Source organism: Chelon labrosus (genome assembly GCF_963514085.1).
Source record: "Chelon labrosus genome assembly, chromosome: 5".
Classification (NCBI taxonomy): Eukaryota; Metazoa; Chordata; class Actinopteri; order Mugiliformes; family Mugilidae; genus Chelon; species Chelon labrosus.
Genome location: NC_140341.1, coordinates 12,587,489 through 12,615,185, shown reverse-complemented (window position 1 = coordinate 12,615,185; position 27,697 = coordinate 12,587,489). Strand labels below are relative to the sequence as shown.

General features: G+C 41.7%; 4 protein-coding genes across 4 annotated transcripts in view; 2 read left to right on the top strand and 2 right to left on the bottom strand.

Annotated features, from left to right (window-relative positions):
* Positions 1-7,250: 7,250 nt before the first annotated feature.
* inpp4aa (inositol polyphosphate-4-phosphatase type I Aa) lies at positions 7,251-15,340 on the top strand (the record flags this gene model as incomplete). The annotated part of the gene is made up of 22 exons (XM_084545641.1): positions 7,251-7,350; positions 7,455-7,499; positions 7,871-7,989; positions 8,076-8,192; positions 8,292-8,371; positions 8,485-8,602; positions 9,021-9,111; positions 9,245-9,392; positions 10,226-10,356; positions 10,642-10,746; positions 10,839-10,947; positions 11,182-11,368; positions 11,821-12,099; positions 12,182-12,329; positions 12,728-12,760; positions 13,409-13,581; positions 13,694-13,817; positions 13,974-14,241; positions 14,546-14,643; positions 14,719-14,831; positions 14,922-15,076; positions 15,166-15,340. 22 exons carry the CDS (start codon positions 7,251-7,253, stop codon positions 15,296-15,298), a joined length of 2,874 nt encoding a protein of 957 aa, XP_084401767.1. The 3' UTR covers positions 15,299-15,340.
* Positions 15,341-18,398: 3,058 nt separating this feature from the next.
* Positions 18,399-22,380, top strand: LOC311488497 (inosine-uridine preferring nucleoside hydrolase). Its single transcript, XM_084545235.1, has 7 exons — positions 18,399-18,730; positions 19,241-19,320; positions 19,475-19,662; positions 20,104-20,283; positions 21,379-21,490; positions 21,671-21,807; positions 21,944-22,380. The coding sequence occupies exons 1-7, from the start codon at positions 18,654-18,656 to the stop codon at positions 22,289-22,291; spliced, it is 1,122 nt and encodes a 373-aa protein (XP_084401361.1). The 5' UTR covers positions 18,399-18,653; the 3' UTR covers positions 22,292-22,380.
* A 178-nt stretch (positions 22,381-22,558) lies between these two features.
* Positions 22,559-24,556, bottom strand: coa5 (cytochrome C oxidase assembly factor 5). Its single transcript, XM_084545234.1, has 3 exons — positions 24,313-24,556; positions 23,176-23,259; positions 22,559-22,844 (listed from the first exon to the last, which is right to left on the bottom strand). The coding sequence occupies exons 1-3, from the start codon at positions 24,412-24,414 to the stop codon at positions 22,803-22,805; spliced, it is 228 nt and encodes a 75-aa protein (XP_084401360.1). The 5' UTR covers positions 24,415-24,556; the 3' UTR covers positions 22,559-22,802.
* Positions 24,557-24,706: 150 nt separating this feature from the next.
* The window catches only part of mgat4a (alpha-1,3-mannosyl-glycoprotein 4-beta-N-acetylglucosaminyltransferase A), a 31,595-nt gene continuing 28,604 nt past the window's right edge, over positions 24,707-27,697 (bottom strand). Inside the window, exons 15-16 of the mRNA XM_084545123.1 lie at positions 27,274-27,386; positions 24,707-27,160 (exon numbers count right to left, since the gene is read on the bottom strand). Of these exons, the coding sequence (XP_084401249.1) occupies positions 27,134-27,160; positions 27,274-27,386 (140 nt within the window). The 3' untranslated portion in view covers positions 24,707-27,133. The remainder of the gene's footprint in view (positions 27,161-27,273; positions 27,387-27,697) is intronic.

The following is a 27,697-nucleotide window of genomic DNA, read 5'->3' as shown; positions in this document are numbered from 1 at the left end:
TCTAACCGCGCAGGGACAGCACACCTGCGATTTACCTGCAGCGCGTCCATGAGTTCCGATACTGGTTGGGCGCGGCCACGAGCCCCACTCTGATTGGGCGTAGCGCGGAGCAGATAAAAAAGGGTGGGACGGGGGGGGTGTTGTTTCTGCGCCATTCAAGGGCCGCTGGGGAGTTTCGGTGACACCGGCTACCTGAGCCACGAGTTTCAAGTCTCAGTTTTCAGTTTTCCTGATTTCATCTGAAGGGGTCAGTTCTGGTCATCTCAGAGAAAATAATCAAGTCTGGGAAAAATACCCATGATTCAACACTCATTACAACATATAAAGTTCATTTTAGTTTTCAGCATCAAAGCCACGTTGAAACAACCAAATAGTTAATGATGAAAATGTATTTTTAAAAGCCTCCTCTCTTCAGATGACCAAAATGGCAGAGAAGACCAGAAACACATGAAAGTCACACACTTAATTCACAATATGCACAGCATCTCTGTGACACAGAACCTGACATGAATGATAAAGATTAGCTTGACTAATGAAAATAATTCTTAATAAAAAAAAAACAAAAAAAAATAAGCTCAACACTGTGACTAAATTTCAGGATAGTGCAGCCACCAGGAGAACACAGGAGAGACACGATGTCCCGAGCATGTTTTGCCCCTCGGCCTCCATCACATCTGGAGTCCCATGTAAGCGTGCGCGTTGCAAACGGTGTGTGGCTTCCAAAATAAAACCCCAAGTCTTCTGTTCCCCCGTGTCTTAACAGCAGAGGGAAATAAAATGCAACAATCAGAACAATTCAGCCTATGCTCAGCCGCAAACATGAAGCGTGCCAGATGTTTGCCAGCAATTATTTAGCTGCACCCTGGGCTGAATTAAATAAAATGCATGAAGGCACTTCAGATCTTCTACAACCGTGCTTCCAAAAAGTGATGCAAGGGCCTCCTCAAAAGGTTGCAAGTATATGAAACACATTTTCTTGTCATAGTGTCAAAAAATGATCCCATCAAACATTAATTTCACCAGTAAAATGAAATTTACACATCATGTAGGTATTCGTATATTAGCACACAGTAACCATTGTGTTGTTTTAAAGGGTCACAAGCTGGACAGGCAGACTGGCTGAGACCCACTGGTCCATTGTAACCAGGTGTTGCTTGAAACCTCTGAGTTCTGTCAAATGAATACATAAAAAGTTAGACTTAGACTTAGATAAACTTTATTCATCCACAAGGGAAATTGCTTGGTCACAGTAGCAGTAACACTCTTAAGAACCACGGATAAAAAATAAAATAAAAATAAGTAAATAAAAACTAGTAAAATAAAATAAAATAGTATAAGCAAAATGTACAAATTAGCATATTAGTATATATAAATGTACAAGAAATAGAGATAGAAGAATATATATTATATACACAGGGATGATAGTAAGGTGCAATAAAAAATGAGAGAAAGATTGCACTAGTTACCACTTTTTTTTATTTACATGCAATTAACTTTTGGATCTTGGAATTCTGACTGAAATAGCCCATCATTTTAACTTTTAAATTCCCACCATCTCATCTGTTTCTTGGACGTCTGCCTCCAAACAAACCACTGGCAGCTGCATGTGAGGTCGTGTGCGTGTTTCCAGACCAGACTGGGGCGACGGCGCCTCCTACTGGACGGACGAGGCGCTGCGTCCAGCGGAGGTATTACGTCTCGATGTGTCAGAGGGAGTCAGGGCGAGTCTTGACTGCAGTCATCGTCGATGCAACCGGGATGCGCATCAGTATGAAAAGAAACCAGCGCTTTCCTCTGAACGGTATGAAACGTTTGTTTGTTTGCTTGTTTGTTTGTTTCGTGTGTTTATGACATCTCATCATTTCAAGGTTTGTTTGTCGAGGGCGGTATAGATGCTGTCACTGAGCCAGAGCGGCTGCATCCGAATAAGACGTGTTTACAGCGAAGGGAAGAAGATCTCAAATGTCGGGTGTTTTCTTTTTAATTCGTGGCCTGTTTTTATTTTATTTTATTTTTTATTTGTGCTGTGACACCCTGCAGCGCCATGCCCAGCATCACTGACCGAGCGCAGATCATGACGCAATATTTGTTATTGTCCGACTGCCAGTGAATAAAAATACATCCACACTCAAGCATAATGGCAATATCATTGGCTGATGGAGCCATAAATAGATTCCCATTGGGAAGCTCTGGCCTGTATTTATCTCAGCCAAGCCTCAGACAAAAAAGGCAGCTTGTTTTTTCTGCAGGTTTTTAAAAAGACCCAGAGAGTGTTGGTGTAGGATTATGAGGATTATGTCACATATTCGTTTTTTTTTTAAATACTTGTTACATCCAATTCCGGATATGCTGCTTTATGAATCAACATGCCACGCCATTGCAGGCCTCCCTGGTTTTCCAAAGAGAGCGTAAAGGATTACATTTGATCTGTTGAGTCCCTGTTTCCATAACAGAGTGAGGCCTGAGTCCCTTTGTGATCCACTTCTGTCTCTGTCTGATATTTGTGTGTGCTCGTGTGTGTTTTTGAGGAAGAAACTGAACAAAGTCCTTCTGAACCTTTGCTGAATGTTATCTGCACACAGCTGTGTTGAGAGAAGAACAGCAGGTCGTCATCACCAAAGGTTCCTGATGCTCAGATTCTTTATTCACTTCATGTTTGTGCGTGGATACTTGTTCTCCACTTGGGTTTAGAGGCATTTGCATATTCTCCTCCTCTTTGATCAGAAAGCAATTGATGGCACGCCCTCCCTGCATGGGACAGCGCGTCCTCGTGTCCATGGTTACTAAACACATTTCTGCACCAAGTAGACTATCGTAGATCAGACCCCAAGGGACAGCGTGTCAGCACAGGTCAGCTCCAGACCCAATCTGAATCAATACACTGAAATTGAGAAGAACATCGGGGCTGCAGCGGGACGCAGGAAAGGAAGCAGACAGAGTTGATGACAGAGCAGAAGAAGGGGAACATTTGTCAGGAAGGAAGAGGATGTGAGTGAAAGAAGGGGACGTATGAGGGAGAGGCACTGCAGTGCAGCCGGTGTTGACAGTATCTGCAGGGGGCCAGCCTCAAAAACTGGGTCATTTTCGTCTCCAGACCGTCCCAGAGGACCGAAGCCCACCTGAATCTCTCTGCTCGACGCTACACATCAGTTCACTCACATCTCAGCCGCGCGTTCGTTTCATGGTATTTTCTCCCGACGTTAAAGCTAGAAAACCACTGATCTTTAGTGTGTGACTGGGGTCAGAGGTCACCTGCAGGACAGCATGTGGTCAGGATTTAGTGTGTTGCTCGTTGGCACTTCATCAGCGTGGTTGTTTTCAATTAAAGACCTTGAACCTAGAGGTCTGTCATTTTATCCAAGCTGAATTGAGCTGAAATATATGTGGTTTTAACAGCATCACAAAACTGTGTTTTATCTTTACAAAAGCCACAAAAGGAATCATTTTTGTCTTTGGGATTGTGTTATTTCTCAGATTTCTAGCCTTTTATGAGCCAAGAGAAAATGACCAGAAGATCAGTAAGGATCCTTTAGCCATGGTGTCCAAACGACTGGTCAGTTAAGTGATCAGATGATCAGCTGTCGACTATTAAAGGGGAACTACTGTTTTTTACAACCTGGACCTTATTTCTGGCATAAAATACGATTGTTTACTCACCCATATAACTTTTGTGTTATTTGCACTCCTTCAGGAGATAATTAGATCAACGTATATCCATATAGCGGGAGTGACTGGGGCACCGAGACGCAGGCTCTAAATAACGCGTTATCTGCCACGAAACTCGTTCATTTCGCCAATATTTTGTTATGATACGCTAGTGCTATACCCCGTTGAATCCGGAGTTAACTGTTACCATCATCCAGGGTCTGTAGATTAACCTACAGACCCTGGATGATGTCTTCCGACCTGGATGATGTCATCTCTGAGCGACGGTCGGCTTGTTTACCTGTAATTTGCTACTGCTGTGGTTCGTCTATAACCTCAGAACTGGAAAAATATTCAGCCATGTTGCAAAAAACTAGCAGTAGCGTTTCGGTGCCCCAGTCACTCCCACTATGTGGACATACGCTGATCTAATTATCTCCTGAAGGAGTGCAAATAACACAAAGGTTACATAAACGATTGTATTTTATGCTAGAAATAAGGTCCAGGTTGTAAAAAAACAGTAGTTCACCTTTAAAGTTAGCTGGTTTATTGTTTAAATAGGTTTTAAATCAAGAATAGAACGGTTAGATGAAACTTTAAAATGGTCACTTTGGACTTTTTGGATATTGATAAAAGTATTTTAAATAAGATAGCGTCAGATGGCCAACCAACAGTCTAAAATGAAAGATACTTTATTTACAGACAATGTGAAAACTTGTTGTTTTAATTTCTGCTTTGCGTGATCATTTCTAATGATCAGTTGTTAATGGCGGAAATTGCTTCAGGACTAGTTTTGTCTCCCTTCTGGCTGACTGCATGTAGCTGATGACTGTTAGACATATTAAATGAAGATGATCCTATGCTTCCTGTGGCTTTACATTACATCCACAGTGGTTTTCCTAGAGAGCTTCCCTTAGTGCTCCAGGCAGTGGGGATTATATCGTGTCGAAAGACGTCTCCCGCTGTCACTGACTCCCACACGGCCTAATGAGGCAGAGCATCCGTGCTGTAATTGTCATCTGTTTTGGTCTCGCATGAAGGTGCCACAGCGGAGATTAGACTGGCAAAGAGCATCACCGTCGCTGGACTGTGTGTGAGATGACTCTGAGTTCGTGTCAGTGTCGGAGACAGCGTTTTCATTTTCACGTGCTGCGTGACGTCAGAGCGAGCTCACGTGTAAAAATAGACCTCCACTGGAGAAGTCTCCACGCATGAACGAATGCACAGTGACACACACTTGTTCCCACTTCGTCGGTGTGGCATCGATAAACAGCCGCGCACACAAGACGCATGTAAACCATGTCAGATAGTCCCTCATATTTGTATATGAGCGCTCCAAATTTCAAATTATTCCAGCTGATATTTTTAAGAAAAGGCAAGTGGATATATGTGTGGCACCTAAATACCAAAGAGGGAACGTTAACCGAGTCTGACAGGCCGCAGGATATGTAAACATTTACCTCTCTGGGTAATTTAGAGCAGCTTTCAGCTCAGGTTAGTCATCAGACCACTTGCTGTGTCCCTTTCCTTTCCTCTTAACATTTTCTTCGCGCATCCCTTTTCTTCTTTTACGGTTTTTCTCCACTCTCTGTGCTTTGGTTCAGATTGGACTTTAGTTTTCCTGTGCAGAAGCTGAATCAACCCTTGTCATTTCTCTTAGTGACATGTTTCTTTGCACTTCTCACCTGCTCAGAGCACAACAGATGGTATGTTATATTTAAAAGTACTGCTTCCTCTTTCAAATCTTTTTGCCTCTCTGTTTGCTGAAATACGAACGCTTTGTTCTACACTGATACCAAACAAGAAACTGCAGAAAATATGAGAGCAAGACGGGAACAAGGAGAAAGTGGCACCTGACAGGACAAAGGTGAAAATAGAAAAAGCGTGAGAGCAATTGCTTTTATAGTGCAAGTGATATCTCTGCAGTATAGAGCTGAAACAAAGAGATTTGTTTTTCTAAAGCCTCTAAATAGACGATTTTTGTTATATCAGTGACTGGTCACAACAAGTGATTTTCTTACTGATTTTGGGGGCATTTTTCTTAATATAAACAAATAACCCATCAACTAAAAGGCTAAAATTGGCCAAAGAGGACTTGGTTTCATCTTCTGTCTTTTTCTATTGCGTGAAAAAAACAAACAAAAAAAGATGAAGACACACGAGCTGACGAGGGGAAAAAACATAACGACGAGAGGTTGTAAATGTTTCATTGGAGCCAAATCTCCGTGCTGGCACACTTGGCACAGCTTCTGTTTCCTGCTCCCTCCCTGCCGCATGTAAAATTTGGCAGGTGCAGCATAATGAGCAGCCCTACGAGCGCTGTGGCTTTAACTTTGAATTATACCACAAAATAATCACATTATTGTGATGTAAATGTGTGGTTTAAGTGCATACACGTGCAGTACACAGATTGCAAGAAACGGGGCGTTGCCATGAAAACCTGATTATGGGACTCGAGCATCAATTTAAAGGTCTACGATATCCATGATAAATATTTGCAGTCATTCAATTTACCTTTGTCTTTAGGGAAGCATATCCTGATAACCACAGGCCTGATTAACACCATGTTTCTCACTCACAAACAACAAATAGAACAGCACAAGGTGTTGACCTGGCCTCCGAATTCACTAGATCCCAAACTGATCAAGTATCTGTGGGATGATCCACAGAGGACCCTCCCCTCAACACATAGGACCCAAAGGTCCCCACTAACAACATTCTCTTACCAGACACCACAGGACACCCTCAGAAGGCCCGTGTCCATTCTCTGATGAGTCACAAATGTTTTGGAGACACAAAGGAGATCTACAAAATATTAGGAAGGTGGTCGTAATGTTATGCCTGATCGGTGTACATCCTACAAGATGAATACAATACAAACCACGCTTGTGTTGTTGGGTTTTCTGTTTCTCTTTGGGAGTTGATCGACTGTTGCTGTCTCATCTTCACGATCAGACTTCTTAACCTGCGTGTTCGTCATTAATCTGCTGAAAAGCAGAAGAAGTCAAATAGCGCAAATAGCATCGGGAGATTGAGGATGCAGATTCAGTCTGCTGCAGCGCTGCGTTTCATTTTCTACAGCTGTGTGAAAAGTCTCACTTTTCCCTCGCAGAAATATTTCCCACTGCTTATATTAGCACATGAACATGTGGAAAGCAATCACTTGAGCACTGCCGTTTGGTGTTCATCTCAGAGTGAAGCATTTCTGCTGCGGCAGCTTCATGTGAGACTAATATTAGTTGTTTGTCCTTGTGAAAAGAAGAGTGTAACGTCATGCTGAGCTAGTGTGCAGCAAACAGCAGCCTTTATGTGGATAATTACGAGCAATATTCAGATTATTCTGAGGACATCAATCAATGGGGGACATCAGTAAGTGCTGATAATGTCTGATTCTACGAGGACTGGAAATAAATCTTTGTTGTTTTCGTCTTCTGTCTTACAGGTTTATCCCTGACAATCGTGTGACCGCTCCAGATCAACACACAAGAGGACATAAACACAAAGCGTGACGGACGAGTTTTGATTTTCCATCCTCTCGACGTGGTTCTGCTCTTCGGCCCCTTTAATTCTTAAAATCCACCCTCGGCCCCCGACGTGATCCCACCATGTCCGGGAAGGAGCGCAGCCCCCGCCATCGGCCGTGGTCCGTCTACCGGGCCAACACGTTTGATCTCTCGGCTGAGATGATGGGGCTGGCTCTCTCAGGTAACTAAGTAACTGCTACCATGGTTACCCGCATGCTTCGCCGGTAATGACATTACGCGCCTTGTAAATCGGAGCTTCCCCTCCTCTTTTTCTCGGTCACGCAGGCAACAGTCAGGATCCAGACGAGCCGGTGCTGGAGTTTAGCGTGGGTAAGTTCAGGAATTTCACAGATGGTGATGCAGATGGGGCAGACTGTTTATGACGTCATTTAACTGTTAATGGTCCATCTTGTTTCTGTGGGGGGAAAAAAACAGAAGTTTAAAAGAGGAACAAAGTCAGAATCAATGTCGGAAATGTGGGTCCTTCTTGGTCATCACCGTCTATTGAATGAATTCAGTGTATTCAACATAATTTGTGCTTGATTTTTATCCACTGTTCAAACTGAATGAATGACTTAACAACCGCTGCTCATCAAGTGCTAACAACTCAGACCTACTGTATTACAGTGGTGAAGGATTACTGAGCATCCCACTATTAAATCCCACAGTTTGTAATCTCCTGTGTTTATATCTTGCTGCAGCCTGCAGTGAGCTGGTTACCCCTACACTGGACCGTAAACCAACCAGCTTTGTGGCCGTCAGCTGCACGACTCCGCCCCAGGCCTTCTGGACCAAACACGCTCAGACTGAAATCATTGAGGTATTGCACGGCTCGCTCGCCCCTTGCTTCCTGCCTGCTCTTGACTGCTTCTAAAACCCTTTCACCTCTGTCTCTCTTGTCTTCAGGGCACCAGTAACCCTATCTTCCTGAGCAGTATAGCGTTCTTTCAGGACGCTCTCATCACGCAGCAGACTCAGGTCAAGCTGTCTGTCTACGACGTAAAGGACCGCGCACAGGGCACGGTACGCCCCAAATTACCCATTAGGACTCGAATAACACCTGTATTAAACAAATCCCTTATAGTCTAATCTTACCTGGAAATGTGTGCTCTCGTGTGACAGATGTACATGCTCGGCTCGTCCATGTTTTCTGTGAAGGAGCTGCTGCAGGACAAACACCACAGACTGCACTTGACTCTCAGGTAACAGGCAGACATAACGCACTGTAGTTTTTTCCCTCTGTCAACGGTAAATCATGTGCATGCCAAATGTGGGTTCGGGGATGCTGACCCGACTTGATGTTTCTGTGCGTCAGGTCAGCGGAGAGCGAGCGCGTGGGAAACATCACGGTTATCGCCTGGCAAATAGAGGAGAAGCGCGAGCAGAGAGCTCCCGTTGCAAGATTACAGAGAGGAGACACCGTTAATGGAAGGGTGAGTAATAAAGACATCTATTTTTCATGATGCATAATAAGATTAACTTTTTTTTTTTTTTAATGAAAGTATTCTTCGGTCTATTTTTGAGTTCTTTCTAAAGCAAAAAGAAAAACTTCATCTTCTAGTGATTGTCTCCCCTTTTTCCTTGTTACATGAAATGCCTTTAGGCTTGAAAACAAGCTGTTTATAAAGGCAGCATCTGCTTGTAAAAGTCAAGTGGAGCTCAGGAAAATATATTTAACTTCCTGTTATTTTGTCTGAGTTTGTGTATCTATCCACACTTCATCTCTGGTTGCATTGTTTTAAGATGGACAATGAATGAGGAAGTCAGACGTGTAAAGGTCAGACGCATCTCTTTACACAAACATTATTGTTTTCATTTTGTGTGTGTATGTATGTGTGTGCATTTTCCCAGATGGTTCTCCCTGTTGACGAAAGCCTAACAGAATCGATGGGCATTAAATCCAAGTCTTCATCTTTATGTAAAGATCCTCTGCTGAAGGCTGGTGAGTGCATTCCAGTATGAACTATAAATATTACAGCTGCTTCACTGCGAGCTATGAAAGAGTTCATTAACAGGTGACATGCGCGTTACTAGCTGTGTCATAGTGATTCACATCCTGTTCCTGTCTGCTCCAGTGTTCGGAGGCGTCATGTCGCGGACGTACCGCTTCCCCACGACTGACGGGAACCACCTGCGGATCCTGGAGCAGATGGCGGAGAGCGTGCTCTCGTTGCACATCCCTCGACAGTTTGTCAAGCTGCTGCTGGAAGAGGATGCTGTCAGGTAATGGCTGAAAGTGACTACTAAAAAAACTATTTATATGTTCAGAGCGTGCATATCTGTCCATATGATGTGCAGGGTGTTGAAAATGTTGCTAGTCTACAGAGGACCAGCTAGTTCACAGCAAGGCTTATGAACTCTTCCTAAAAATAACATACTGTGTTGTTCTGTCATTGGCTGGTGCATCTAATTTTCTTGTAAACACAATCATTTTCCTAAATGTGTGGAAGATGTGATTCTTTCAGAGTTAGCTTGTAAAATTGTGCAAGAACACTTTGTTTCCAATAGTTTTTGACCTTGGTCTTGACCTGCTCTTGAAACATCTTGACCCCTAGAAGTATTTATTTACAGTTAACTTCAGCCTATTCCTGTCTCACAAAATGCAGATGTTTCCAAGTAGTTTAACTAAACTGTGATGTTCAGTTCACAGATTTAATTTCAATAGTTAGTTTAGTTTCAATAGCCTTTAAACATCAAATATACAAGACACTTAAAAACAGTTACTCAGCAGAATTTAGTTTTCTTACAAATCTTACAAATCACAGTCTGGATTTATATTGCAACCTTTCTAATGAGAGGTACCAACCCCCTTTTAGAAACACTATTATATTGTGCATGTTTTCTAACCTGAATGTGTGTTATCCTTAATGTACCCTATTCAATAACACCATACTCATTACCACTGCTTAATGTTTGCTTGTAATGTCTGTAATTTGAGGAGTCGTAACTGCTCACCTGCCGTTTTCATTGCAAAGTCCGTAACTGCAAAATACAAGCTGAGATCGGCTGGATGCCCTGACTGTTGCTGCATGTGTGTGTGTGTGTGTGATGCACAGAGTGTGTGAGCTGGAAGAACTGGGCGAGCTGTCTCCGTGTTGGGAGAACCTCCGCAGGCAGATCATCACTCAGTACCAGACCATCATTCTCACCTACCAGGAGACCATCAGTGACCTGCACGAGTACAAAGGTTAGAACCGGGAGTTAATTATGTCGCTGTAAAGTGGCACTACAGTAGTTTTACATGTCAATATAAGGGCTGGTTGGTGTCGCTAAAAAGTGGGGATGATTCACGATGTTAATATATTTTCTCCGCCACAATACAGGAATACCAAAGCATGCAATAGACATTATATTTAAGGTCTTCGTGTGCAAGATAGCGGATTCCAGATAGCATATTTAAGTAAACAAACATCTTGTGTATTGATACCTTGATCATTTATAACTACTTTCTCTCCTTTCTGCTACCTCCCAGGTCCTTCATTTAAGTCCAGTATGTTGAAAGCTGAGAGGAAGTTGGAGTTTATTCCCACTAACCTGCATGTGCAGAGGATGAGAGTACAAGGAGAGTCTGGTTATGGTAGGTATTTATGCACATGTGTTTACTGCACGTCTATAACTTTTAATACCGTTTATTTAGTGTTCTTCTCTTATTTTCTGTCTTCTGATCAGACCGGACGTACGATGTTGTGACTATTGGTGCTCCTGCTGCGCATCATCAAGGCTTTAAAGGCTGTGGCCTCCGAAAACTGCTGCACAAGCTGGAAGAAGCCAGGAAACAGTGAGTCGTTGAAGTTCCTACTTGTTGCTACTTGCTCATTGTTGTGTTTGGTTGGAAGTTATTAACAGATCTTTTTGGGATTTTTTATTTTTTTTGCCTCATTCCATCAGCACTTACGAAGAGGAAAGGTAAGATTATGTAAAGTTGTTTGTTGCGTCTTGTTGCCATCTCAAGGCTCCACACCGCATTGTTCCTCTGTTGATTTTATTTTTCATGTCTCTTACACACCTGAAGCTCTGCTGGCTCTGGCCCTAAAGGAATGTCTTACCAGCCTCAGGATGTCGTGAAAGCAAAGGAGCTGATTGGTCAGATTAACACTCTGAAGACACAGGTGTGTTACTACACTGAACGTCTGTCCCGAACCGCCAAGGAGCGCTCAGCCAACGCGCTGGAGCGGACTCTGGCCATCCTGACGGAGAAGGTAAGACGCTGCTCAGAGGAAATGGAGTATTCTAGTTTCTCCCCTCCTTTGCTGAAAACACTTTTCAGTAACTCCTACAGACCAGGATAAATAAATGCATGGAAGTCTATGGGGATATTTATTCTGATGATGACGTAAATTTTAAAATTGAAATGTATTCCCAGAATTACACATCATAATGTTTCCCATATGTCTGATTTGAGTAAAAATAACTAAGTGCATTTTAATTTTCAAACTTTAATTCACATTTGTGTCATTGTCTTGTTTAGTTAAAACACTTTTTCCATCTCCGTTATATTTTGGTCAACCATGCAGATGGGTGAAAATGCAAATTGGATGCATTCTCTATTAATTTAATCTATAAACTAATAAAACATTTAATTGTAACACTGAAAACCTTCTAAAAATCACCCACACCTCACCCGTCTGTCGTCCCCCGTCTCGTCTGGCAGACTCGTCAGCTGGTGGCCGTGTGCGACTCCAAGCTGCTGTCCTCGGCCATCCTCGCCCTGGCAGCCGCCCGCCCAGAGTTCTCTCAGCGAAGCACCCCGTCGCCGTCCTCCTCCTCGCTCTCGCCCTCCTCTCGCTCTCCGTCCCGCTCCCCCTCCCGTCACTCCCCGTCTCGTGCGTCCATCTCACCCTCACGCCACCACGCAGCTCCTCTGGAGAACAGCGAAGGGACTAAAAACAAGCGCGCCTCTTTGCAGGCAGAGTTTCACGAGGAGGAGTGGGTAAGAGTCCATCTGCCTCTTTCTCTTCAAGTGTTTTTTTTTTTTAATATTGTGTTCGCTTACAGTGTGTGTTTGTGTGCAGGAGAAGGTTTGGCTAAATGTCGATAAAAGCCTGGAGTGTGTGATCCAGAGAGTGGACAGGCTGCTGCAGAGAGACAAACTCCAGAGCGACAGTAGCTCTGAGGACGTCTTCCTGCTCGCCACAGAGGAGCAGAGTAACACTAAGAAAGGTATAAACACACTGATTACTCTTATATCTATCATGCATTGACAGTCATCATAGCATCTCTATGTACAGCACAAAGGTCAGAGAGTTAATATGACTGTGTCGCTCTCATGAGGTTCCCATAGTAACCAAGATGTTTTCTGGATACATCCTGAGCATAAAAAGAGGGATTTGTCATCGTCGTCATCATCGTCGCTTCAGCCAACACGTCATTCTCTATTATCATCTCCATCGTCACATCCTCCTCGAAATCAGCAGCCGTCATCGTCGTCGTCCTCTCACACGACTCCTGCATGTCCTTATCGTCCCGTTGATCACATCTGTAGGTTCTCTCTCATCAAACCGGCTTCAGTGTTGAATCCTGCTCTCGTCTAAACATCCTTTACTCTCTGTCGTTTGTAGATTGCAGTCCTGAGGTGGAAAAGACGTCCCCAGGTGAGAGCAGCATCTCCTTAGCAATCAGGCAGTGTATGGGCGAGGAAGGATAAAAGTCAGGCTGCAAGCACAATAAAGGAAACATGAGTTTGATCGGCTTGTTTAGAAAAGCTGTTAAGATGGGAAAATGCAGCACTGATAAATGCACATTAAAACTCCTCATTTGTAAATACACTTTAACCTGATGAATCCATTCAGACTTAAAGAAAAGGTGATAATACTTGAACCTGACATCAGAAAATCAAGTCCAGCCCCTAGTTTAAAATATTACTTTACAAAATCTACTATCCATCATTTTTATATGATCCACTTAAGGTTTATTTAATTCTGTTAAAGAAAGCAAGTAATGAGACAACTCTACTAATTAAATTTCTACCTAATTCTAAAAGTTTCAAGTCGACAAACTGCAGTAAGACGATAAGAAAAACATTTAAAGGTGATAAAGGGAAACAGCCTGTACCATTTGATCTACATATCTGCAGCATGTATGTTTAATTTGGGCTTACCTTCAAACAATATAGGTGTGAATCCATTAATCCAGACATGCAGACCAAATTTTTAAATCCCATTTTTAAAACCAAAGTGTCTTTAAATCGTTGTATTAATGTTATTAATTTCTGATGGGAATCTCGTCCTCCATGTCCGCAGGTGAGTGGAGCGACGCTCTGTATCCTCTCCTCACCACGCTGTCAGACTGCGTGTCTCTGATGAGCGACAAAGCCAAGAAAGCCATGGTGTTTCTGCTGATGCAGGACAGCGCTCCCACCATCGCCATGAGCCTCACCCTGCAGTACCGCCGCGACGTCGTCTTCTGCCAGACGGTCTGTCAGCTTCACTAGCTGCTCCATATGCGTATCTTAAATTAATACGGATATCGCGTTGAACTGAAAACATGACCAATGTCTTTACTGATATTAATTGTACTGCTTACAGCTGACAGCTCTGATCTGCGGCTTCGTTCTCAAGCTGAGGAACTCTCTGTGTGACTCGGGCTTCCTCAGGCAGCTGCACACCATCGGCCTGCTGGTGCAGTACGAGGGCCTGCTCAGCACCTATGGTAACTGTGTGTGAGGATGTGTGTGTGCTTCTTTAAAAATGTGTAACAAAAAAAAAACATTTTAAATTTCAAAGAATCTTATTCCTGGAGTGCCACCTATACCGTTTGAATACTACTATACTGCAAATACCTAATAATGTTGGCTTCTCCATAAAGGGGAGGAGTTGGCCATGCTGGAGGATATGAGCGTCGGAGTGATGGACCTGAGAAACGTCACCTTCAAAGTCACCCAGGCGACTTCGGGCTTCGGCCCAGACATGCTGCCGGTGATCACAGGGAACAGGAACGGCTTCAACGTCAGGGTCCCAATGCCTGGGACGATGTTTGACACGCTGCCACGAGAGATCCAGAACGGGATGTTGCTGCGAGTGCAGCCTGTCCTCTTCAACGTGGGGATCAACGAACAGCAGACGCTGGCTGAGAAGTGAGTCACTAAAATTAAAGACGACAGGAAAGATTAAAGGTTAACAAACATGCACATAACAGGTTGAAGCTAATAGTGAATCTGACGTTGTAAATAACAAAACCGATGCATTATAGTATAAGGTATTTGTTTAGACACTATGGTGAACAGATGTTTAATATATATGTGGTGTTCTGCATAAATCTACTCGCAGAAGGACAGTAAAGAAGGAAATGGTTGGATTGAAAAGGAAGAGGAGATTTTAAGTGGCTATTATTCAAAAACTAGAAAAATTTGAACTCTAATATCATACGCATGTGTCCAGGTTCGGAGACACGTCACTGCAAGAAGTCATCAACATTGAGAGCATGACTCGCCTCAGCTCGTACTATGACCAGTTTAAAGAAGTCCTTCCAGAAGACTGTGAGTTACAGACATGTAGTATCAGAAAGAAAAACGCTGTAGGCCTACCTGATAATTCCTCCTTTTCGTCCTTAGGCCTCCCTCGCTCCCGCAGCACCACCAGCCTGCCCGATCTCCTCAAACTCCTGAACCAGAATGTGAACGCCAAGAAAAGCAAGAATGTGGAGATCCTGTGGCAAGCGGCCGAGGTACACTTGCTCATCGTGTCATCGTATCATCATCTGTGTCGCCCAAAAACTTTACTGTCCGCTAAATTCCTCTTCCTCCAAACCCCGAAGGTATGTCGTCGTCTGAACGGAGTGCGTTTCACCAGCTGCAAGAGCGCCAAGGACCGCACGGCCATGTCTCTCACCCTGGAGCAGTGTCAGATCCTGCAGCAGGAGCACGCCCTGGCCCCGCAAGTCTTCTACCAGGCCTTGGACTGTATGCGTAGGTGAGTCCAAAAGCTCCAAAAGCATCATTTTCTAAAAAAAATAATACAGTAGTCAAAATAAATAATCCATCACTTCTGTCGCTTCACAGTGAGGGCTGCAGGAGAGAGAACACCATGAAGAATGTAGGATGTCGTAAATATGCCTTTAACTCTCTCCAGCTCAAGGCCTTCCCCAGACAATACCGCCCTCCAGAGGGGACGTACGGGAAAGTGGAGACCTAAATGGACTCTTGTGTCTGGCGGAAACCAAAAGACTGAAGTGGATAATGATGGTGGCACCACACAGAAAAAAATACAAACTGGAACAACGACAACCCTTTTGTTTTGTGCTTAGTCACTGTTAAAATGATTAATAATGTCCAAGTGCCAGTGCTGCTGTAGATCGTTTTATACCCCTCTCCTCTCAATAGTACTAGAATCACACACTTTCACAGCCACTTCACAGCCAGCATCAGTAAAAGATACGGCTTTCTGTGTCACATCGTAGCCAGTGAGCAGCAGACAGCGTCGACTGCTGTACCAGTTGTAGCATCAGGAAGCGTCTAGCCGCTCTGGAACTAGGTCGTTTTAACTCGTGTCCCTGACGTGCAAATGGCTCAGCCTTTAGAAAGATGTCCTCCAGATTTCTTATTTGATGTTTTCACTAAATGATGAGGTTAAGTTTTTTTTTCTTGGTAAACATATCAGATGCAGAAACAAACAATTAATGTTTACCACCAAGTCTTGTGTGTGTATCCAAAGTTTTATATATAACTTATTCATATGTGCCACTAAAAGCACACCAATGACCTACACTGTATTTCTTGTGTTACCGCAAACACAGTCACATAGAATGCAGTTGTACAATATGAGTTCCCGGCTTAAAGTATTCCCCAACTACGACATTATTTTTGCCCGTTTGAGTAACATTTGTTATAAACTACTGGGCCTATTGGAGTTTAAAGACTGACATGCTCATTATATTCAATGGGCATCAGGGATGTTACAAAAGTCAGAAGGTTTATAATTGAACAACCCATAGAAACAAAATAAAAAATAACACCAGCTTCCCTCTTAAGGCAACACAAAGCAAAACTTATATGTATAATTCTCTATTTACAAAGCTAGGCTCCATTAAGATGCCAAATTTCACCCTATTTGTCAAATATGGAACCAAACCAGAAACTGTTCACTAAAAGCAGCAAAAAAAAAACACGTCTATTTAAATGTATAGTAACATGCTAACATATATCATCGCCTTTTTTACTTTAAATCCACACGAGAGGATCAGCTTTATCAAAATAAATGTCTTTACCTGTTAGAGATATTTCTCTGGACCTAAACTGCACTGTTAAAAGACCGCCTTTGGTTTATTTTACTGCTGTTAGCCTGCCGTCTGTGTTACCCCACCGTCTCTGCTTCTTCTCATCACAACGATATTCAACACCGTATCACTCCACAACAAGCACAGATCTTCAAGAAACATATATCTGACACTGCTCTGATGTGATTTCAGAGGATGCTTTGTGAGTTTTGAGCGGTGCGTCACATTATTCTGTAACATATCTGCAGATATTTAGGACATTTCTACATATGCAGCACTATAGTGGTACGATAGCCCTTCAGACTTGGGTTCTTATTAATTAAAAGTGTATGTTCTCAGTTTCACAGTTATAATTATGCAGAACTTTATGATCAGATTCAGTTTAAATTAATTTACATTGCATGAAGATTTAATGAAAAACTTCTGCTTGATACTAGTGCAATTAAGAGAATCCATAAGCACTTGATAAATAGTTTTAGGCTAAAGTGAAATAATGCATATTGCATTATTGTACTAACATCAACAACACCTCTTCTGTTGTCAGTTTAACAGCTCAGTGTACCTTAATGTACCATACTTACAAAAACAAGGGATTTTATTTTGAAAATGTTATTTTGCTTAAAAGGTATTTTTCTTACTTTATCTGTGGCTGCCAAATGCTGTTATTAGTTTTATCCATCGTTATTGAGTAAGTTATGACTTTGTTCTGATCTGTTATACATGCACACAGGTTGAAGGAGGTGCTTGGGAGAAGCCTGCACCCCCAACAGAGGTATGAACTGAACCTGGATAGTGAATAAAGGCTTGTTGATGCCAAATCAGTGTGTCACTGAGTTAAATGAATCATTCTGGTGTGTGACTTTAGCTGCAAATACTCTCTCCTGACGAGAGTCCCTTTCAAAAATGTGGTTTGGTGGAATTCATCTGCTGAAAGTGGGAAGTGTGTCTGAGCTCACATCGAATCTTTAAGACACGAGAGCTAGTTTGGAAGCAAGCCCTAAGGTCGAATAAAGAACTCTATGAGATGTGGGAAACTGAACACCTGTATTGCACAGACGCAAAAAAAATGGGCTTTGAATAATTTAGCATCTTGCATCTCTCGAATAGTTTAACTTTTAAAATTAAAAATATTTGCAGATTCATGAATTATGATTTTTTTTTTCAGTAAGGATGGAGAAATAGATGTCTTTTTAAGAATTTCATTCAGATAATTTTTAATAAAAAAAAAAAAAACCGACATATTTAATGAGACATCTTCACACATGCCTGGAGGAGACATTTCAATTGCTCATAAAATGTTTAATTCATGGCTCTCTCTTTTAAACTCAGCTCCTCTGGGTGATTTCCAAAAATGTACAAAGTCTTTTAAAGAGCGATAAAAAATTAGATCTGTTGCAGAAAACTGTCCAGTTCTTAACTATCATGAGCAAGACCGATTCGACATTAATTTGATGTAAAATTTTTTTAAAAATAATCAAATTCAGACATGGCTGAAATGACTTATTTACATCTCAATAAATAAATAAATAAATAAATATTTATCCAACGTATTCGTGATTACGACATTGGCGTTCAAGTGGTAACATCAGCCGTAAATGGTGAGAACGCTGCTGCTTGGCAACTGTTGGCGTCCGGAAGTCACTGATTAGCAAACTAACAACCGGCTAAGATATTAGGCATCATGAATGGGGGAGCATTTTAACATCATGTAACATCTTACGACAAAATTTACATTATTCATTACTAAGTTAATTATTATTATATTATCTTACAATCCAAGTCAAGTCCGTAAACTCGGACTTTTTACGTACCAGAAGAGGGAGTAGTAGTTCATACGTCTCTTCCCATGAGCAAGGTAAACTGGAACACATAATTAATTTACTCTTTTTCTTCTTCATTAAAGCTGGCTTTCTTTCGCCTCTTTTCAAACACTGTAATATAAAATTCAATTTAAAACAAATATGTACTAAAAGTCCCTTTACCTTTTGGGTTAGCGCCGGAAATGACGCCACTACCATAGCTGTACTTTAAGCGTGAAGAGGAATCACTTCGACACTTATTAGTTCACTGTAGTCGGTGTAAATTTGATGTCACGCATGCGCTAACTCCGGTCTGGCATTACACAGAATTAGATTTTTTTTAAAGACGCTTTCAGTGAAAATAAATCTTTATAAGTATACTAGAAAAACTTGTGAAATGCTTAATTACACGGAAATCAGAGCAGAGTGAGACCTCTTAACTTCTCACCCTCCACTCAAGAGTCATTTTGCCCGTATGGCCATCGGGATTTTAATATGTGCTGCAGGTCTAGCTTCAAGGTCTCATCCTTTCTGCAGCCCTGTGTGGAGGAGGTGAGGCGATGCTGTACATCCTCTCCATGACTGTAAATCAGGGCAGCTGCGTTCAGACCTCATCTACATATTCATAGTTCTTTCTGATAGCTGTCGTATTAGCTTGTTGTGTTTTATCATTGCACTGTACCGTACTTTTTATTGCACCGTTATTGTAGATTAGCTCCAACCTTAAATGCTGCTTACACATTAATACACCTGTGTATAATGATAATAATAATTGAAAGCTGTTAGAAGAGCCTTTTCTGTTCAACATTTTGCAGCTAATCCCTTTTAAGGAACTTTTTTAAACGTTGGACTTTGACTTGTGTTAATGGGCTTCAACCTGTTTGCAAAAGACACAGTGTGACAGTCAATAGACAGGATATCCACATTTTGTGTGTACATTTTTTAACTGATCTAAATGTGTTTTATTCTGTGATGGAAATAGATTAAATGTCATCTTGTTTTCTATTCTGTAACTCCTCCCATTCTCCTGTAAGCATTTGATATCTCTCTTTCCGCTCAAAGGTTGTTTTCAGCTGACCAACGCTTGTTCCAGTCTGTGAGAGGATCACACAACAGTTCGTCTTTCTCACACTCAGCTACAGGTGAGTGTTATTCTGTTAAAAAATAATAATTGTCTGGGAGTAATTTATTGTAATTTTCTTTGTCTATATATGTTAGGGAACTGTTAAACCTAACTTATTCATTTACCGACTGGACTGAACACTAACCAGATAGTTTTTTTTTTGTGCCCTTCAGGGTCCAAGATGAGTAAGAAGCTGCTGGTGGACGTAGACTGTGGCGTGGACGATGCTCAGGCCATCATGTTGGCACTGGCTGCCCCCAACGTGAAGCTCCTGGGCATCACCTGCGTTAATGGAAACACCACAGTGGAGAATGTGTGTAAGAACACACTGAGAGTCCTGAACGCCTGCAATAAACTTGAGGTGGGTGCAGCAGCACTGTTGTGATTGTCTGTTCACATTTTCTTCTCAGTCGACAGTGTTGACGCTATCTGGAATTTACTAGCATCATGTGACGATCAGGTTGCTGTTTGTGAAAATGCCCCACAAAGACTCGTTGTTCCTCAAATCGCATGACTCGATGCATTAAGTGGACAACCAGAAGCAAGATTAGATGACTGCAAATATAATTTGTTGCAGAGAAACAGGAATTAAAACATTGTGTTTTTAGTAAATTACTGCTTACAAGTTAAGATTTGAGCAAAGCACATTGTATCACTCGGTGGGGAAAAATATCTTTGAATCCGATTTGACATTAATCAACAAGATGAACATTAACACCATCACACTAAACTAAAATCACAAAGATAACACTTGTAAAAATGTGCTCTGTTCCTCTGGTGTGCTCTTCTGGTCATGGATCAGATTCCAGTGTTTAAAGGTGCTGCTACGTCTATCCTCGGGAACAGGATCGATGCGGGACACTTCCACGGAGAGGACGGCTTTGGGGACGCTCCCGACCCCGACGCTCCCGGTCTGGAGCTAGTTCAGAAGGAGCACGCCGTCTCCGCCATGATCAGGATTGTTAATGAGAACCCGGGAGAGGTGAGAAAAAGAAGAGCCGTGTTTGTGTGTAGGCTGTGTCTGTGCCAAGGTTATAATAGTTTGGGATTTTTCATTTTAGTTTAGTTTTATTTCGTTTTGACACTTTTTCCCCCTCTAATTCAGTTAGTTTTAATTATTTTGTACTGTGGGTTTGCTAGTTTTTATATTTTCAAAAATACTTAGTTTTAGTTTAGTTTTTATTAGTTTTAGTTTTTTCATACTTTGGGTTATTTGTCAGGTGCAGGATTCAAAAAGTTCGGAGTGAGTATTGTATAATAAATTTCAACAAAAGATACGTCTAAAAAAAATGAGGTTGAGTTAATAATGTCTGACTTTTAATTTTTGGGTGAACTATTCCTTTCTCAATAAACATGTTAACCAATGGATCTTCCCACTTGTGGTGTTCCTGCGTATTTACTAACCAGCAGCTATTTGGTCGTCGGTGAAAGCAGTCCATTATAGTTGTCTCCTTCCCCGTGCTACCTGGGCGGGATGTTGCTTCTCTTTCGGGGGGGGGGGGGGGGGGGGGCGGCGGCGGACTCAAAGAGGCCAGCTTGTGTTGGCACTCGACATTAGCCGCCTTGTGCGAACTTCTTAAATGGACTTTGAGATTCGTGGGGTTTCTCCCCTTGAGAAGCAAGACACATATTATGTCACAGTCTGTTTTTATCACTACAAGACACTTGCTTTTATCTTTCTCGTCGTCGTATTCAAAAAAAGTCCCATACAGGACTTTGCTGCTTTCTCCCAGCTTGCCAGGTGACGTCACGGACCGTGAAGTGCAGTAAGGTGCTGCCAGCTGACGTAAAACTACCAGAGCAAAATGAATCGATCATATGAATCCAACCAATTGAGGCTTATAATTAAATTGACAGAGACGAAAACGAAGGGAATTATATCTATAATTTCAGTTTGTTTTAGTTCGTTTTCTAAACACGCAATACAGTTTCAGTTATCGTTTTTTTCTTTTAATTTTTGTTTTTATTTAAACTGAAAACTTTCAATTTTAGTTTTCGTTATTTCGTTCGTTTTCGTTAACGATAATAACCTTGGTCTGCGCTTCGTTCATGTCTGAAGTGTGTGTCTCTTTCCCAGGTATCTCTGGTTGCCACGGCACCCCTCACCAACTTGGCTCTGGCTGTGAGGATGGATCCATCTCTGCCAAGCAAGCTGCGAGGGCTCTACATCATGGGAGGCAACACTGAATGTGAGTCCGTCAACTTGTAGTTTGACAGCTGATTTATTGATCGATAGATTTCTTTGACAAATCTTTAATGATGTTATTTTTGAAGTCTTGAACATTGTCCGGCATCAATTTAAGCATAATATCTTTTGGTTTTAAACTGGCATGACATTTTTCATTATTCTGTTTACCCCTATAATAAAGCACGAGGAAACACCACAGTGTGTGGTGAGTTCAATTTTACTGCTGATCCAGAAGCTGCATACATTGTGCTGAATGACTACCAGTGTCCCACCTACTTGGCCTGCTGGGAGTTTACCTGCAAGCACAAACTGCCCTGGGTAATGCTGCCTTTTACACATGTCAACATGTAGATTCCAGTGACTCACTGACAAACGCCACATTGCTGTACGACTATTATGTTTCGACAAAGATGACAGAAAATGCTGCAGCATGTCCATGTTTACATTTCTCCAGGAGTTCTGCGACGACTGGTTGGCGCAGGACACCGATAAAGCTCGCTTCATGGCACGGATCTTCCGCTACAGCATCAAGGCGGCGCAAAGCGAAAGGATCCAGAAGGAGTTTGTTACTGGCACAGGCTTCATTTCCTGCGACTCGTACGCCATGGCGGCCGCTGTAGACGATTCATTCGTCACAGAGATCGACCAGTACCCAGTCAGCGTGGAGCTGGCGGGCACGTACACCAGAGGAATGATGATAGTAAGCACTGCGTGTTTCATGAAGAAGAATCACAAGGCGTTTATCATGAAGAAGGTGGATATGGAGAAGTTCAAGCAGATGATGATGGATGCTTTAAAATAACAGCTCTGACAGTATTGAGGAGTCGTCATTCCCTGATTTTTTACCTCATACTGGATGTGAAAAAACAATGGTGCTACGACTCAGATTGTCTCGCTAAGCTATTTGTAATTTTAGTGATAGTTGTATACAGGAAACACTAGAACTGACTGAAAGCTGTACTAATTTTCACTTGTTAATGCATACATAGTATACCTCATTTGTATGATGAATCCTAAAAGTAGTTTTTTTAAATAATGCATCTAAATAAAATTGTAATAAATTCTTACACTTCAGTCATTATTTATTTTATTCCAAGTTTCATAACACACAACACAAACACTCATTCATTCAGCATAGCACATTTTTCTTGATGCTCAAAGCTCCAGGCCGTGTAATGGCGCGGTTTATTTACCAGCACTTTATTCTGCTGATGTTTTGATAATCCTTTTTTTTATGTCAGTGTGAAATGTCCTCTCATATTTTGTAGTCCTTTGCTACCCACGTTCTTGTCACGTGTCCGCCACTTGGTTCCTCAGTATCCTTTCCTTCCTCTGAATCTCGATCTTGTGTCCAGCTGCAGAAAAGAGGAGATATATTGGTCAGACTTTGCAACACATCTTGAAAGAGGAGACAAGTTCTCTTCAATGTGAACATACGTGTCCAAAACTTTTTTTAGTTTTTGTTAAGGTCAGTGTGGGGGAAAACACGACTTCCAGGCTCAAATATAGAAAGAGGAATATCAAACATTCCTTGCTTTCTTCATTCTTCCTGTTCCCACCAGACTTTTATCCATTCAGTCCCTCAAGGACTGTCCTAACTTCCTCTTTTGTATTTGATGTCTCATAGGGCAATTTCGAGTTCTGCCAATCTTTTCACAGTTGCGGTGCAATTACCACCGGACTTACCATTGACCTCTTGCATTCAAAGAAGGACGTCTGCAAGGCTTTGCAGTGGCCTTCCTTCAGACACTGACTGGGCATCTTTCCCTCCTGTCATATTAGGAAACCAGGTACAATGTATTAGGTCAGTCCTGTCAGTAAACGGTTCATTTTTTTATCAAAAGACACAACAAGTGCAGCTAACAAAAGCCTTCAGTTCTGTCTGAGAGAGGCAACAAGAGGAATCGGGAAGCGTGTAAGTCTAAATGAAGGTAGTGCTTACATAGCAAGATGTTTTATTTGCTTATAACGTGATTTAAATGTAAAAACTTTTATATCGGTTTCTTTGTAGATATCTAATAGTTTGTAAAATGCTGTAAAAGGTTTATACGTCAATATTTATGCTGTGATCAATAAGATCAATAAGAAACAACACTTTTACTGACAAGCTGCTTAAATTAATATTACAATACAGACATTTGTAATTGAGCACTTGATCTTTTGGCTTGAGTCTTTCCAGGCAAAACTGGGAATACCAGTAATTAATGCTAATAACGAATGCTAATGCCAACATGCTACATTAGCTTTGCTGTCTACGACCTAGTCTATCACAGTATCAGATCAGTCACTCTTCCAAAATGTGTCCATCAGGCTACAGACTGGACAAAATATGCATGTCTAATTTTAAATCCACTTTATCCTTTATCCCCCTGAAAAGTCCTTGTCATTGAGGTCCACCTACTGGAGACAGACCGGCGTAGCTTGGGCAACGCAAACTCTCTTCATCAGCTAAAGCTGTTAGCTTAAAGCGCGTTAGCCAGTTTAGCTAGCAAACGATCATTTGAAGCTTCAACTGTTCATATGTAAACGTATCTTGACTGCCGAATTGAACACCGTCGCACAGCAATGAAAGTAATCTAGAGTGTGTGCATAGTAAACTAAGTGTGTACCATGTATTGTACAATTGAAGGTTTCTATAATGGAGTCTGGCGCAGCGTTCAATGACAGATGTGGCAGGGGCATAGCTAGCCGCGATTATGACCTCAGCAGGCTACCCAAATGTTAGCTAGGTGTTTTATTTTCGCGGTTATAGCTTACACGACACTGTGGTTAGTTGGTTGGGGTTTAGGCTAAACGTGCTCTGCCAGGCTTCATAACACTTACCTTGACAACACAGTCGTGCTGAAGGAGACATGCCTTGAAGTCTTCTCTGATACCGGCGCAAGCTCTGTTATCCTCCTCTTTGTCCTCGTAATACTTCGGCATCGCTCAGAATTCACTTCGACACCAATAATGTCGTACTGATAAACTCAGAAATGTAATAATTAGCTAACCAACAGCAGTGACATCGATGTTGTTATGAAAGCTGCAAGCCACCATGTTTCTGAAAGTGCATGATGGGAAACCGGAAGTGATTGACGCAATGACGTGCTTCCAGTGAATGCTTGTAGTTTTGCCATGTGCGTCAACAAATCATACATCCGTGAAACTCTAACTGCATTTTCTGGTCACATTAGCAAAGCTTTCTACTTTGCTTTCAACTCGTCACCTCCAAAAGTATAATGAAATCAAACCTGGTGATGCAGATGATATGAGTAATGCAAGTAGAACAAAATCACAAAATGGCTATGAATACTACCAACTTTTGTCATTTATTTCAAAGATGTCCATGGAAAATGATGCCATAACCATCAGTCAGGCATACACATGTACACGATGAAGGCACATAAACTGATGGGTGTCAGGGGATGTTGAGCAATGGCTTCTTTCTTTCTTTCTTTCTTTCTCTCCTGTCCACTTTCTGCAAATGAAGTGAGATAATCCCAAGGATCACATGGCCGTTCCATGCATTCAGTTGTATGTGGATCAGTTTGTATGAGGATGCAGAAAAGGAGTATGAGCCAGTCCTTTCAGCATTACAAAAAATTGTCCTTCCACTTTCATATGAACACAGTTTAAGTGGCCTGCTCCCATTCCCATTCTCCCAAATAAAAATTCGATGAAGAGGCAGCGACTGAACCTCTTACTAGATTACAGCTCTAGATGTAGATCACGGGGTGGAGGAGCCTGTTCTGACCAAAATCAAAACATTGTTCATAAATTAAAAATAATAATCATGCATGTAAACGAGCACAATTACCCAAAAAAAAAATAAGTCCCATCTTCATGTCAGTTCAACCATTAGGCACTTCACTAGACCCTTCAATGAACCACCAACCAATGTAAAATGGGTGAAGTTTCACTTAACAGACCACACACACTCTAACCATGTCAAGTGGATTTCAATAAAGTGTTAAGAGAATGTGTGAGAGAGAAATAGATAGATCGTTGCCGTTTATGTATTTACAATCAGTGTCACAATCTGCAGTAATCAGTAGTCGTAATATTCTGTCTAATCAGAAAACAGATATGTGAATGGATCAAATGAATTGTAAAGTGGAGAATTGTGTGAATAAAACTGAAAGTTACATACAGTGATGAAGGATGTGATTGTGACAAAAAAAAGTTAAAAAGCAGTGCAAATCACGCCGTTTCAGATGATAATCTGAAATAAACCTCCCCCTGCCTTGTTTACTAATTCAGCACATATATATAGATATACATATATATATATATATATTCAACCACTTATATGACTGTGTCATTTTTAAAATATTAGTATGTCCAGCAATCAATGTAAAGGCAAAAAGTGAAAGGGAACAAATTCAAATAATGTTGTTGGGACCTGGATATAAGGCACATTTTTTTTCTTACAATTTTGACCCATATCCACAACTACTTCAACAGAATCTATTCACAACTTCCCTAATCTTCTGCCGCGTAACAGCGAAAATGAATTGTTTTAGTTATGGTTCACTTCCAGTGAAAAAGAAACTGGTACAGACTGAACCCAGGTACTCGCACCAGCAGACAAACCACTTTAGCAAGCAGCTGTTCCAATGAAAAACAAAATGTACAACAGCAATTTAGAAAACAAAGGTACACGAAAACACAGACTCTCAACTACCATAAACATCTCTTAATAGAATAAAAATATATTTTACCTCTTGTACAAATTAAAGATTTATTTCAAATAAATTAAGTCACCTTCATAGATCGTCAGTTGTAGCTGTAATAATATATCAGTATAACAATATATTCCTTCAAATGGCGCAAAGGCAATGTCCGATTGGTTTTTCTATAAATGGACACTGAGGTCGTACACAGCCTTTCAGACAAGAGGTGAGATAGATATGGTGTCATGGTAATATTTTCTTGATGGGTTAGAGTAGTTACCACTGGTACTGGCCTATGGTCTAAGTTGTCACCAGTTGGCTACAGGCAGGATTTGTGTTTCAGGACGTGACTTACAATACTCTGGGAGTGAGGAAAACGTTTTAGTTTGAGCTGGTGTTGATCGAGAGCTCGGTCATCTCTGCTGAGAACACAGAGCAACTGGCCATTAGTGATGATAACAACATTCGTGATCATCACGGGCTTGGCTGAGGCGCTAGTGACAGTGCAATGCCCCAGTTTACCCAAAGGTGGCAGCATCGAGTAATAGAGAAGGGTTTGGCAGCATCTACACCAGTGGCCAGTTTGACCAGTTCTCCCACTTGTGATGATTCGACCTCAGTCTTCCAGGAATTTTCTGATTGTTATCAAAGTTGCGGAACAACACAGTCACACTGAGAGCCAGTGCAGGGAGCAGATGATTTCACGCACTCTGCTGCTGTTCATCAGACAGTAGTATTCACATTCTCACAAATAAATGAAGAGCACAAAGAGTGAGGCAGAGGAGGGGAAAGAAAAGGAGAAATCGCTCAGTGAGAAGCAAAATAACAAGATACATCGGGAGGAGCGGAGACGGAGAGGTGGCGTTCTTCAGACAAGCTCAGATGAGCAACTCTAGTGCTTGTTGCTAGGTGCCAGAGGCCCTGCGTAAGCAGTCTAGGAGATTTTGGTCCCCCATGGGGCCATGATTCATGTACCCCCTCCAGAAGAGTCAGCCAGTTATCCTCTTTATATGTATCTGCAGGGAGAGAGCAGACCACAGCGTGAGTTAGTGGATAAAAACAAGGCTGTATGTATCTGGAGCAGGTGATATTTATCACATATTGGACAAGAGATTAACACAGGGCTTACTTCACTGAGGATGGCCCACACAGCAGAGTCTTTGAGTACAGAAAGCCTCAGTGCCAAAACAGGATTGAAGGAAGGATCAACAGCTCCTTCTGCCACACCTTTCTCAAACTGACCTGTGTATTTAAAACAAATGATTAAAAAAAAATGTGTAATTTATCTACAGTTTTACTTAACTATTAACTATTATTTCTTTTAAAGAAACCTTCTTTTTTTCAAGGAATATTAAATTAAAGAAACACAGAGCTAACTAGAAAAAAATATCAGGACAAACAAAGAATTAGAGATGAAAGTTGGAGAAGTTGCCGAAAAAGGTGACGGAGAACATTTCATACACCTTTTGTACATTCGCACGTCAGTGTGAAATCTGATCATGATGGTGCAGTGTGTTTGTAAGCTTTAATACATCTATAAAAATAGAAGACTG